The sequence below is a fragment of the Scyliorhinus canicula genome, chromosome 11 (assembly GCF_902713615.1).
Source record: "Scyliorhinus canicula chromosome 11, sScyCan1.1, whole genome shotgun sequence".
NCBI lineage: Eukaryota > Metazoa > Chordata > Chondrichthyes > Carcharhiniformes > Scyliorhinidae > Scyliorhinus > Scyliorhinus canicula.
In genome coordinates, this window is record NC_052156.1 from 122,001,780 (window position 1) to 122,015,783 (window position 14,004).

At 48.4% G+C, this 14,004-nt stretch overlaps 1 protein-coding gene across 1 annotated transcript in view; it reads left to right on the forward strand.

Moving 5' to 3' along the window:
• LOC119973787 (mucin-6-like) overlaps positions 1–14,004 on the forward strand; it is a 42,608-nt gene that overhangs the window by 24,452 nt on the left and 4,152 nt on the right. Inside the window, exons 10-14 of the mRNA XM_038812211.1 lie at positions 10,759–10,879; positions 10,977–11,115; positions 11,228–11,320; positions 11,413–11,485; positions 11,566–11,703. Of these exons, the coding sequence (XP_038668139.1) occupies positions 10,759–10,879; positions 10,977–11,115; positions 11,228–11,320; positions 11,413–11,485; positions 11,566–11,703 (564 nt within the window). The remainder of the gene's footprint in view (positions 1–10,758; positions 10,880–10,976; positions 11,116–11,227; positions 11,321–11,412; positions 11,486–11,565; positions 11,704–14,004) is intronic.

The following is a 14,004-nucleotide window of genomic DNA, read 5'->3' on the forward strand; positions in this document are numbered from 1 at the left end:
GCACGTTAAATTCAAGATGTTAAACTCACAGATCAACAGGGATAAGTTAGGTCGATATAAGTGACAGTTGTTTTTATTCTAAATTCATCTTGGAGATGTGGGCAAGGCTGGCATTTATCACCCCTCCCCGATTGCCCTACAAAGGCAGCACTTCTTGAATCACTCCTTTGAAGTGGTTTAATAGAACTGAGTGGCTTGAGAAGTCGATTTGGAACAAGAGTCAACTATAGGCTTGTCTAGATGAACCAGCTCAGATTTTATGACGCGCTATGGTCATTTGTCTTGATCCAATCTTTTTATTTCCAGAATTTTTAAAAACTGAATTTAAATTCTCGAACTGCTGTGTTAGGATTTTAACTCACGTACTTGGGTTTACTAGTCCAGTAAACTGACCATTGCACATTGGGACCCTTATCTGTTGTCAGTGATAGTTGATTGAGCAAGCTCTTGCTTTTTGCTGTATTTTATTCAAAATCTGTTACATCCCTGTATGTTTCTGTTCAATACTCTTTAACTCCAAGTTGGTGTGTTTGCCTTTGTTCCAGCTTCTCTGGGACATTAATCTTCAATCTCTGACTGCTGAGTAGAGATTATTTTACGTCTGATGGATGCTGAAACATTCATCCTGCAGACCCATCTCCTCCTGACATTAGATGTAAACCTACACCTTTCAAACTCTTCCAGCAGCTTTTTGAAGTTAATTAGTTTCCTGTAGGATTCTGGCGCTGACTTGATTCAGATCTGCACTTTGTAATAGGCACTCTTTTAACTTCAGAGAGAGAGAGATAAATATTTACTGTTCTCTTCCAGCCGTGCTTTTAGATGCTTTAGTTTCTTTTCTTCCTCCTCCTTCCTGATTCTGCTTGGCAGAACCCGTTTTTAAAACTCCTGTGTGTATCTCCCAGAAAATAACTCAATTAACATGTCTTGAAGTCATTGTTGCAGACCAAGCAATCCAATTATTTGATTGTTATATCTGTGAAATCTTTGACATATTTCGAGACAGAAATTAATAGGAGATGAAGTTATTTCACCTTCCACAGCAGGTTCTGAATGTTTGCTGAGTGTTGACTGGTTAGCAGTTTCAATTGTCTTGCTCCAACTACAGCCAATCAAAGTCCAGCATTTTGCACTATTAATGGTTTCTTTTCAAGAGAGTCCCTGTTAAAGTGGACCTTGACACCCTCCTAACTCCAAACAAGGTTTGAAACTCCATGCAACAGGGCTGAAGTGCAATTTATAGAGACTTTTCCCAGAAAAGTGAACAACTTACAGTATCAGCCATCAGGTGACTCATGGCAGCTATCTTTGGATCAGTGTCTTTTCTTGTATCTTTTAAAATATATATATATTTTTAAATAGAATTTTAACATCAGTGCAGTGCAAGGGTCAGGCATGAACATCTCCAACAAGAACGAATCTAACCATCGTCCCTTGTCATTCAGTGGCAGTATCATCGCTGAATCCCCCACTATCAACATCCTGGGGGTTACCTTTAACCAGACACTGAACTGGACTTGCTTATAAATAATGTGGCTATAAGAGCAGGCCAGAGGTTAGGAGTCTTGTGGTGAGTAACACACTTCGTGATTCCCCAAAGGCAGTCCAGACCCAGCCAGCAACACCCACATCTAGTTAAATTAATTAAAAAAATTCAGTGGGCAGGATTCTCCGGTCTGCATCGCTGAAATTGCGTTCGGCGAACGGCCGGAGAATACCCGTTTCTAACCAAGTAGAGGGCAGCGCCGCTTTCGTGATGCTCCGCCCCTCCAAAACATATCAATGGTCTCAGGACGTTGCCTGGGACCCACCGCCAAATCTCCCCCCCCACCCCAACCGGCCGAGTTCCCAATGGCGTGGGTCCCTCATGGTCTCAACCATCGGGAACTTGGTGTGGCGGCTGTGGACTCAGTCCAGCGCCGCCACAGTGGGGGAGAGCCAATCTGTGGGTAGGGGGCACTTTGTCAGGGGCTGGGGGCACTGTTGGGGGATGGTGCAGGGCTCGCGAGTCGAACAAATTGTTTTGCAGGCCGGGACGCGCGCCGCCGGCACCATGTTGCACGGTGCGGTCGCTGAAGGCCGCCGCTGTGCGCATGTTCAGTCACGGACCTGGCAATTCTCCGGGATGTATCGGCAGCTAGAGCCTGATGCTCTACACTGCTCGGCTGCTAACCCCCAGCCAAATGAAGGAGCGGTGGCCACTTTGTGCCGAATTTTAGGGTGTAAAATGCCATCGTTCCCGCACCGGCGTGAGGACATAGCCTCACAATCGGAGAATCCAGCCCAATATGTCTGTGGTTAGATGGTTAAGTTGTAGATAGATTTCATTCAGTCATGATTTCCCATCATGATGAAAGTTTCCATTGCCGTGCGCAGTGAATCCCACCTCCTGCTCCTTTGATGCTATTCCCACTAAATTAAAACAACAATTTGCAGTAGTATAGAGCTTTCAACATGATAAGTTTGACCAACTAACTTTGCTTCTGATCCCATGCTAGCTGACCCAGTGAGCAGTTTTCCTCTTCACTAACTGCTTACCTCCCTTGTGGAATGGCTTTCATCACTTCCTGGTATGAAAACAATCCACTCTTGACCCCTCTGTCCTTGCACATTATCACCCCATCTTCAAGTTCCATTTCCCTTCAAAGTCCTTGAACATTTTGCTCCATTCCAACTCTCTCCTTATTCTTCCCATATGCTTTGCAGTCAGATTTTTCTGTCAATGGACCTAACCAAAGCCACAAATGATGGACAGTCTGTCCCTCAGTGACATCATCCACAGGCATAGCTTGCTCACATTTGCTGATGGCCTCCAAATTTACCTCCCCAGCAGGTCACATGGGGAGCACTTTTACTAAAAGGGAACAAAGTCCCATAGCGAGCGCGTTTAGCCACATATTTCACAGCGTTCGCAGCGTCGAGGAACATATAACGCCACTTGAATTAGCTAAGGGGCCTCAGCCGTGAACGCGTTGCCAAGGCCACACATAGGGCGGGATTCTGCAGGAATCGGCGGGGCAGGCAGCTCCGGCGCCGAGGAGTGGCGTGAACCACTCAGGCGTCGGGTTGCCCCAGGGACTAGGCCGGCACCAGGGTGGTTCGCGCCGCCCCGGACAGCGGGGAAGGGGCTTGGCGCCAAGCCAACTGGCGCCGAAGGGCCTCCGCTGGCCGGTGCCCCCCCCCCAAGGACCCCAGAGGCCGCCTGCGCAGCCAGGTCCCGCCAGTAAGTACCTACCCTAATCCACGCTGGCGGGACCGGCTGAAAACGAGTGGCCACTCGGCCCATCGCGGGCCGTAGAATTGCCTGAGGATTCGCTGCCAGCGGCCGCTGACAGGTGCGGCGCGATTCCTGTCCCCTGTGAAATCCCCGGCGCCGGAGAATTCGGCAGCTGGCAGGGGAGGGATTCACGCCGCCGCCCGATGATTCTCCGACCCGGCGGGGGTCAGAGAATTCCGCCCATAGTCCCATTTTGTGCACTGAGGAGCTTTGCTTGTCAAAACTCCTGTGGTGGCCCCATCTCTGAGGCTCCCAATGCGACTCCTGACCCTCACCTCAAGCCTCAATGTACGGTCCCCATCCTCTCCCCCCCCCCCCCCCCCCCCCCCCCCGCACCACCCCAACAAGGTACCCCCCACCTGATCAACAGCACACAAAAAAATGTCTGCTTGGGATCATGGCAGTGCCAACCTGGCACCCTGCAGTGCCTATGCCAGCTAGCAGTACCACCAGGACATCTCATCAGTACCAGACTGGCACCTAGGTGACACTGACAGGATGTTAGGCTGGCAGTGCCAGGTTACTACCCTGCTCAGAGGGTATGCACCTAGGGACTGCCAATCCCCTGGGAGACCCCCACAAGTGTTGTTTCATCTGGTCTTTGTTTCTGGAGACCAGTGTCAAACAGCACTCACCTGAGGTTTCTATGGTAATAGAGATTGATCTCACACCTCAGGTAACTCGGGAATCTGTACTTTAAGGTGGGACTAGCTGTCTCCTTCTAATATGCAGATTTGCTAAATTAATCCCACCCACAATGGGCGGGATTGACATCTAAACGTCTCGTGAGATCACGTTAGATCTCATGAGGTATTTTGAGCTGGTAGATCCTGACAGCGGGGTCTCCTGGCTTCTATTGGCCATGCTGCATCTTGGCGAGCTGCTTTTCGTGTGCAGCATGGCCATAACATTGTGCCCATGATCTTTCCACTGTCAAACTGTTTGTTTAACATATAATCTCCAATGAGCATAATTTTCTCCAAGATCAATTTCACCATTGCTCCTCCTGCCCCAATCTCTGTAGTTTTGCAATGAATTCAGTATTCTTCCTCAATCAATATTTCAGGTTACCTCAGACATTTTGGAGGTTCCTGTCCTTTTTGATACTGAATGCAGCTTCTGACATCATATCATCAACACCATAAAGAATGCCTCGTTTCACCTCCCAAATATTATCTACTTCACCTTCTCTGCTGTGGAAACTTTCATCTGTTCCTTTTTTACAGGGTGAAAGAGAACTACTGAAACCCATGTTCTCTTTCCTATTATGTGTAATCAGTCTGCTTTTGAAAAGTAAGACGTGCATGTTTCTTAATGCTTGGGCCTGTGAACAATTTGACAAACCAGCAGCAAGCTTTTTGTTAGTTTAAATAACTATAATTATTCAGTCAGGCATTTAACCCAAATACTAGTGCTGCATCCTCATTCACACAGTCACACACACCACACACTCAAGGAAAGTACAATTAAAAAGAATGGTAGAATGGTTCACAGTAACATGTTAGAGATAAAAGAATAGTTCAAATTCATGTGATTGACTCATCTTGGGAAACATATATTGCAGGCCTGATTAAAGAATAACAGTCCCGAGGCCGTCATGAAACTCGGCCGAGTTCACGACGGCCTTCCCGATTTTTCGCGGGAGAGGAGAATTTCGCCCTTCCACTCTATCCAGTCAAACGCCTTCTCGGAGTCCAACACCATGACTACCTCTGTCTCCTTCCCCTTCGCGAGTACCATAACTCCATTCGGAACCCTCCTAATATTTGAGAAAAGCTGCCTGCCTCTTACAAACCCGGTCTGATCTTCCCCTGTCACCTTCGGGAGGCATTCCTTCAACCTACCCACTAACACCTTTGCCAGTACTTTTGCATCTACATTCAAGAGTGATATGGGCCTATACGACCCAAACTCTGTTGGATCCTTATCCTTCTTGAACAATAAGGAAATTGAAGCCTGCCTCAAAGTCTGCGGCAACACCCCCTCCCCTATCGCCTCCTCAAACATCCCTACCATCAGCGGTGCCAACTTATCCCTAAATTTTTGTAGTACTCCACCGGAAACCCATCCAGCCCTGCTACCTTCCCTGACTGCATCTTCCCAATCGCATCCTTTATCTCCTGCTACCCTATCATCCCCTCCAATGTGGTCCTATCCTTCCCCCCAACCTCGGATATTCCAAACCATCCAGGAATTCCTGCATTCCCCGATTCTCCCCCGGTGGTTCTGACCTATACAATCTCTCGTAGAACTCCTCAAAAACCCTATTAATCTCGTCCGGAGTCACCACCAACTTCCCTGCCCTATCCTGTACCTGGACAATTTCCCTTGCCGCTGCCTCCCTCCGAAGTTGGCCTGTCAGCATGCGCGCTGCCTTCTCTCCATACTCGTAGACTGCCCCCCTAGCTCGCCTCCTTGTGGATAGCCGATCAAAACTTGCCTCAGCTTCTTCCTCTTTTCCAACAGTGTTGGATCCACATCCTCTGCATACCTCCTGTCCACTTCCAGCATCTCATCTATTAACCTTTGCCTCTTCACCCTCTCCTCCTTATCCACCTTTGCCTTAAATGATATCACCTCCCCTCTCACTACGGCCTTCAAAGCATCCCATACCACCGCCTGCGAGACCTCACCCATACAATTCAACCGCACATATTCCTCAATCACTTTTCCAATCTTAGTACAAAACACTTGGTTCCCCAACAGGCCCACATCCATTCTCCACCCCCGCCTCTGCACTATTCCCTTCTCCAACACCATATCCACCCAGTGTGGTGCATGGTCCAATATTGCAATTGCCGAATATTTCGACCTCTTGATCCCAGCCAACAGCGACTTCCCCAGCACCAATAAATCTATCCGCAAATAGGCCTTATGAACCGAAGAGAAGAAAGAATACTCCCGCTCCACCAGTTGCAAGAACCTCCAAGGGTCCACTACTCCTATTTCTACCCTTAGCCCAGCCAACGCTTTCGCTCCCCCTGACTGGGTAAGCGATCGCGGTTGTGACCTATCCAATTTTGGCTCCTGCACCAAGTTCCAGTCTCCACCCACTATCAATTCATGTGAATCCAAGTCGGGATGACCCCACACACTATCTTTACAAACTCTGCATCATCCCTGTTGGGACCATACATGCTTACCAACGTTACAAACTCCCCTCCAATGCCCCTGTCACTATTACATATCTACCTCCCTGATCTGCCACAACTTTCTCCATTTGCAACCTCATTCATTCTTTTATTCCATACGATTACAAGCCCTGTGCCCTACTATCGAAGCCCGAGTGGAATACCTGACTAACCCAGCTCTTTCTAAGCCTCACCTGATCCTTCGCCCTCAAGTGAGTCTCCTGTAGCATTGCTACGTCGGCCTTCAAGCTTTTCAAATGCGCAAGTCCCCTCAACCTCTTCCCTGGGATTCCCAACCCTCTCAAGTTCCACGTAACTATCCTAACAGGGGGTCTCTACCCCCCCCCCCCCCCCCCCCCCCCCCTCTGCTTATCCACCACCGTAATCATAATTACGGGCCCTACCCACTGAACTTGACCCATCCCTATCCATTGTTAACATCAAACTGCATCCCCTCTCCCAGAATCCCCCTTACACTCGCTCTCGAAGAAACCCCACCCAGTATTGATTCCCCCCCCCCCCTTTTCTCACCTCCTAGGCCCATTGAAACCTGCTCACCAGGCACCAATGACTTTTCCAATGTTTTATCCCCACTTTTTATTGTACCTTTTTACCCTTATAATTTCCCGTGTCCACATTCATAAACTTGTCACCTGTGCAAGTACACAATCAGGCCAGAAGATGGCTTACTTTTCCTAATATTGTTTGTTCCATGAGTTTTCCTTCTAGTAAACGGCAGTCCCAGTTAAGTTAAAAAATCATCCTTTATATTATATACATGCGTGAATAAACATCTATATAATTAAATGCTGCAAATATCTGGTTCGAATCCCAGCCCTGGGTCACTGTCTGTGTGGAGTTTGCATATTCTCCCCATGCCTGCATGGGTTTCACCCCCACAACCCAAAGATGTGCTGGTTAGGTGGATTGGCCATGCTAAATTGCCCCTTAATTGGAAAAGAAAAGATAATTGGCTATTCTAAATTTATTTTTAAAATATGTTGCAAATATAGTTTATAAGCACATATATATCTCAATCTTTGTAGCCTTTCTCTCCCTTGCAGCAAAGCACACTGAGGGCACTGGGGGAGGGGGTAAGGGTAGGTAGGTGGTGAGGAGGGGTGTGGGGGGGGGGGGGGGGGGGACCTGCACCATCGGGAGAGTGGGGTCCTGTATTGAACAATAAAACACCCTTGTGACCAATAGGATGCCTCTTCCACTTCCGCAATTCATCACCGCGTGCAGGTGATGGGTGTGAGCGAGCACACAGCAGACAGGCAGGGGGTCAGACTATGGCATTGATTGGGGAGCACCAGCGTCTAGCTCTCTGCGGGTTATCATCATCACCACCCCCTGCTCTTGATAGTGACCCGCTGACAGTGCTGACACAGTCCCAGCACCCTGAATTGATGTAACATACCCTGGGAGGGTGGGAAATGGGTGGTGCGTGGGTAAGGGTGCGATGGTGGACCAGGACACGAGCTAAGTGAATCTGGCGAGTATGAGGGCCTCCCTGGCCCTCCCGGCTTGCCGGACCCTCACTGCTACAGCGTGTCCTGCAGCCTCTGGCTCGGCCTTAGGTTCCTCCCCGCACATCCTCATGCGCCTGCTGGTCCAGCGCCTCCTTATCATCCTCGTCCTCCTCGTCCTCATCCCCCTCCTCCTCGGAGGTGACTGACATGTTCCTCGTCACCAACCTCCAGCTCGCCGCCCCACTGCTGCCAAGTTATGGAGGACACAGCAGACTACAACACAGAGGGTGACCCTCCGGGCGATGTATTGGAGGGGACCTCCGGAATGGTCAAGGCATCGGAACCGCATCTTGAGGAGTCCGATGTACCACTGAATCACAGCCCAGGTGGGTGCATGGGCCTGGTTGTACTGGGTCTCTGCTTCGGTCACCGGCCTATGTACTGGCATCATTAACAATGTCCTCAGTGTAGCTATCGTGCACACTCCCCGGTAAGCTTGCACACACGTGCATTATCTTCACCTGGTGACCGCAGACACGATGTATGTTGAGGGAGTGGAACTCCTTTCGGTTAACATAGGACACCCCCAGGTGGACCGGTGAGTGCAGGCGACATACCTGACATCTCTGACTCCCTGGACCTAGGGCATTGCGGCTATGGTGGAGAAACCTGCTGCCCAGGGTCCATGTTGGGCCTGGTCCATGCCAAAGATGATGTAGTCTTCCACAGGGCATTGGTGACCTGCCGGATGCACCAGTGGTCTGTGGCCTGTGCGATACCATACAAGTCCCCACTTCAGCCCTGGAATGATCACGTGGCACAAATGTTCTGGGCTGCAGTGACCTTGACAGCCACCAGGTGCCGGTGTCCTCCTCCTCCATGTGGTGCCAAATCCTTGAGGATATGGCACAGGTGTTCCTTGTTGAGATGGAGCCTCTTCTGGCACGTGCTGTCCGTCATCTGTTCAAACGACCAACGATGCCTGTACATCCTGGGCCGTCATGGGACTCCCCCTCTGGGTTCCTCCCTGGCCTGATGGCCGGGTCCTCAGTGTGTGGGGCAGGGTCCGGCACATGGGCCGCTGCTTCTAGCATCTGCAGACGCTGCTGCTGCCGCCTTCTCCGGCATCTGGCCGCATCGTGTAGCACCAGCGCCACTAGGGCAACCTCTGTGTCCAACACCTCTGTCATAGCGTTCAATATCTGTAAGGCATTGGGTGAGGGTGTTAGATTGACAACAGTATGGCTCCCACCTCGAGATTCTCCATTTCCCCACTGATACCCCCACCACCCTACCCGGAACGCCCTGCCAACGTATTCCAGGCTGCAGCGGCGCCCCTCACCGGGCCCCAGAGCCTGTACCCTGGACACCCGCTCACAATGTCAACCGGACCGGGTGCTGGTCCCCTCCTCATGGCACTGACCCACCCTCTGGCCGTGGTAATGTTGCCTGGAGCTGTGCTTCATCCCCTGGGTGTTCGGATGCTGGCTGCTGCGTGTGGGGTGTTGCCTCCCGCAGTGTTCTGGCAGTGTCCAGGCATCAAGGTGTGATTGGAATGCTTAGTAATGGCTCCCATATGCTATGTGGCCTGCCCACCCACGGGAATCCACTTGGGATATGTGAAGTGCTCACTTAAACACGATTGCCAATTCTCCAGAGGCTATAGCTTTCAGTCGCGCAGCCAGAGGCCTTGGCAGTCAGTTGGGGCTATGGGTGGTCCGGGGACAAATGGGCAGTGATAAGGGTTGCCCCAAGAATGGGTACATATGATCCATGGGTTGGCATGGTGGTGCTGCGAGCGTTTTCCCCCGGCTGCGCCCCAACCCCTCCCCTCACCGTCCCATGGTGGCTGACCCCTGCGGAGGGTACCCCCACCCCCAGCAGAGGGCCCCCAACCCCACTGAGCACAGGGGCAGCAAGCCCAGCGCCCCAGATTCTTTGCCTGTGGCAAAGATGGCTACTCAGCTCCTTGCAGAAGCCCGTCTGTCAGATGCACATTTTTAAAAAGAGTACTACTCGGCGCCAGTGTGACCTCTTGCTGGGGAGGCCGCTAAATCACAGGAGGCCTTTAGATAAGGTGTGGCTCCCATTAATTGTATGGAACTGGGGCTTAAGTGGTGATAATTGGTTTCTCGCCACATTTCGGCGAGATCCCGATTTCACCTACGGGAGCGGACCGGTTGAATTGCAAACTATTTGCCGCCTCATGCGGTTCCCGTTTTTGGCCTCTCACGCTATTCACCAGCTTCGTTTAGGCTTGAGCGCGAGCGTAACAAGGCCGGAAGATCACGCTCATTAACTCTGTTTCTCTCTCAACATACGCTTCCAGGCCTGCTGGATATTTCCAGCATTTTCTGTTTTTACAACAGAAAGAGGTTTGCTTGTCTCTCAATCTGTTGATCGACCATATTCAATGCAAAGGCTTTCAAATCAAATATAGTTCCAAGCAACAATTCATCCTATGTTGGACGTATATAATTAGTGATTTAAAGGAAAAGGAAGGTTGATGAGTTCTAGTGTAGCATAATCCTGCAGCCGAACACACCATCTTGAAAATCAAAAATTACCTTTAATCAGCAAAGGTTCAGGGTTCATCAGAAATATCTCAAAATTCATACTTGGTTATAACTTGGCTTCGCATCAGCTGTTGACAGACGACATAACAATGATCAACCAATAAATTTAAATTCACAAACACCCTGACAATCGCAATAAATCACTCAGCTTTTTGTAAGAAAATCTAATCATGTTTTAAAGCTACATCAAGCTAGTCGAGAATTTCCATTGATTTCTGTTTTTATTCTGGCAAGTTAAAATGGGTTCTACATCTTTAAATCGCTGTGCAATTTTTTACTGAGATAATTATTTTATCCTTCAGGGACAGTTCTTGATAACATAAGAAAAACAGACAGCTGTATCTTGCAAATGGAATGTCCTTGCACCCATGCTGGAACTATTTACGTAAATGGACAAAAAAGAACTGACTACTGCCAAATATGGTAATGGTGGCCACTTCAAGCCATATACTGTTGATCAAATTAATTTTCAAACATTTCAGCAAAGATTTGTTATAAATGTATTCTCCTGTACTTTTAGCACCTGCATTGGCGGGGAATGGCATTGCACTTCTCTTAACTGCCCTCATGTGTGCAGATTCGAAGAAGGAAGCTATATTACAACATTTGATAGCAAAAGCTATCAATTAATGGGAGATTGTTCATACATTGCTGCATTCGTAAGTGATCTTTTTTCTGCATTGGCTGCTGCAGTCCTAGTTGCTTAAAACATGCACATAATAATGCCCGCTGAATCAATGTCTGAGACTGGCTTTTTAAATTGCTATTTAGACAAATGAGTGGTTAGTCAAGGTGGAGATGCATCCGTGTATGGAAGGACATCTACAGATCTGTTTGGAGAGTGTTGTGTACACTCATGCTGAGGCAAGTATTTTACGATTGCTTATTTCCAAACTTGCTTTCTTCATGTTTTCTTTATTAAATTATGCCAGACCATGTTTATTTTTCCTTTGTAGACCGAATATTGCATCAAAAAGAATGGCGTTGTCAGTGTTAATGGAAATTTAATTCAAATGCCATTGAAGCAAAGTAAGAGAACTTGGTTTATACTCTTTAAGATGAGAGAATAATTTCCTCAACATGTGTTTAACTTTGTTTTACTTTTGCAGGTGGCACAAAAATCTTTCATCAGTCCTCGAGTTACATTCAAATATCAACGGACAAAGGGCTCAACATGCAGCTGTACATCAATGAGATTGCCCAGCTTTATATTTCACTGTCTGACAATCTGAAAGGCACCGTGAAAGGTACAATTCACATGTAATTCACTGAATATATCAACTTCACTTGCTCTGTGAACACGCTGAGAAGATGTATCCTCTTGTGGGAATTTAGAACAGCAAGAAGTCTTACAACACTAGGTTAAAGTCCAACAGGTTTGTTTCAAACACAAATGTTTCTGGAACATACCTCTCCATTCACCTGAGGAAGGAGCAGAGCTCTGAAAAAGAAAAAAAAAGTGTTTGAAACAAACCTGTTGGACTTTAACCTGGTGTTCTAAGACTTCTTACTGTGCTCACCCCAGTCCAACGCCGGCATCTCCACATCATCAGAATTTAGAACAAAGAATAAAGAACAAAGAACAAAGAAAAGTACAGCTCAGGAACAGGCCCTTCGGCCCTCCAAGCCTGTGCCGACCATGTTGCCCGTCTAAACTAAAATCTTCGACACTTCCTGGGTCCGTATCCCTCAATTCCCATCCTATTCATGTATTTGTCAAGATTCCCCTTAAACGTCACTATCGACCCAGCTTCTACCACTTCCTCCTGCAGCGAGTTCCGGGCACCCACTACCCTCTGTGTAAAAAACTTTCCTCGTACATCTCCTCTAAACCTTGCCCCTCTCACCTTAAACCTGTGTCCCCTAGTAATTGACCCTTCTACCCTGGGAAAAAGCCTCTGACTATCCACTCTGTCTATGCCCCTCATAATTTTGTAGACCTCTATCAGGTCGCCCCTCAACCTCCGTCGTTCCAGTGAGAACAAACCGAGTTTATTCAACCGCTCCTCATAGCTAATGCCCTCCATACCAGGCAACATCCTGGTAAATCTCTTCTGCACCCTTTCTAAAGCCTCCACACCCTTCTGGTAGTGTGGCGACCAGAATTGAAGACTATACTCCAATTGTGGCCTAACTAAGGTTCTATACAGCTGCAACATGACTTGCCAATTCTTATACTCAATGCCCCAGCCAATGAAGGCAAGCATGCCATATGCCTTCTTGACTACCTTCTCCAACTGTGTTGCCCCTTTCAGTGACCTGTCGACCTGTACACCTAGATCTCTCTGACTGTCAATACTCTTGAGGGTTCTACCATTCACTGTGTATTCCCTACCTGCATTAGACCTTCCAAAATGCATTACCTCACATTTGTCCGTATTAAACTCCATCTGCCATGTCTCCGCCCAAGTCTCCAAACGATCTACATCCTGCTGTATCCTCTGACAGTCCTCATCGCTATCCGCAATTCCACCAACCTTTGTGTCGTCTGCAAACTTACTAATCAGACCAGCTACATTTTCCTCCAAATCATTTATATGCACTATGAACAGCAAAGATCCCAGCACTGATCCCTGCGGAACACCACTAGTCACAGCCCTCCAATCAGAAAAGCACCCTTCCATTGCTACTCTCTGCCTTCTATGACCTAGCCAGTTTTATATCCATGTTGCCAGCTCACCCCTGATCACGTGTGACTTCACCTTTTGTACCAGTCTGCCATGAGGGACCTTGTCAAAGGCCTTACTGAAGTCCATATCGACAACATCCACTGCCCTACCTGCATCAATCATCTTTGTAACCTCTTCGAAAAACTCTGTCAAGTTAGTGAGACACGACCTCCCCTTCACAAAACCGTGCTGCCTCTCACTAATACTTCCATTTGCTTCCAAATGGGAATAGATCCTGTCTCGAAGAATTCTCTCCAGTAATTTCCCTATCACTGACGTAAGGCTCACCCCCCAGTAGTTCCCTGGATTATCCTTGCCACCCTTTTTAAACAAAGGAATAACATTGGCTATTCTCCAGTCCTCCGCGACATCACCTGAAGACAGTGAGGATCCAGAGATTTATGTCAAGGCCTCAGCAATTTCGTCTCTTGCCTCCTTCAGTATTCTGGAGTGTATCCAATCAGGCCCTGGGGACTTACCTACCTTAATATGAAAATGAAATGAAATGAAAATCGCTTATTGTCACGAGTAGGCTTCAAAATGAAGTTACTGTGAAAAGCCCCTAGTCGCCACATTCCGGCGCCTGTTCGGGGAGGCTGTTACGGGAATCGAACCGTGCTGCTGGCTTGCCTTGGTCTGCTTTCAAAGCCAGCGATTAGCCCAACACCTCGTCTTTTTGGATCTCAATGCGACCCAAGCTATCTACACACCCTTCTCCAGACTCAACATCCACCAATTCCTTCTCTTTGGTGAATACTGATGCAAAGTATTCATCTAGTACCTCGTCCATTTCCTCTCGCTCCACACATAGATTCCCTTGCCTGTCCTTCAGAGGGCCAAACCTTTCCCTGGCTACCCCCTTGCTTTTTATGTACGTAT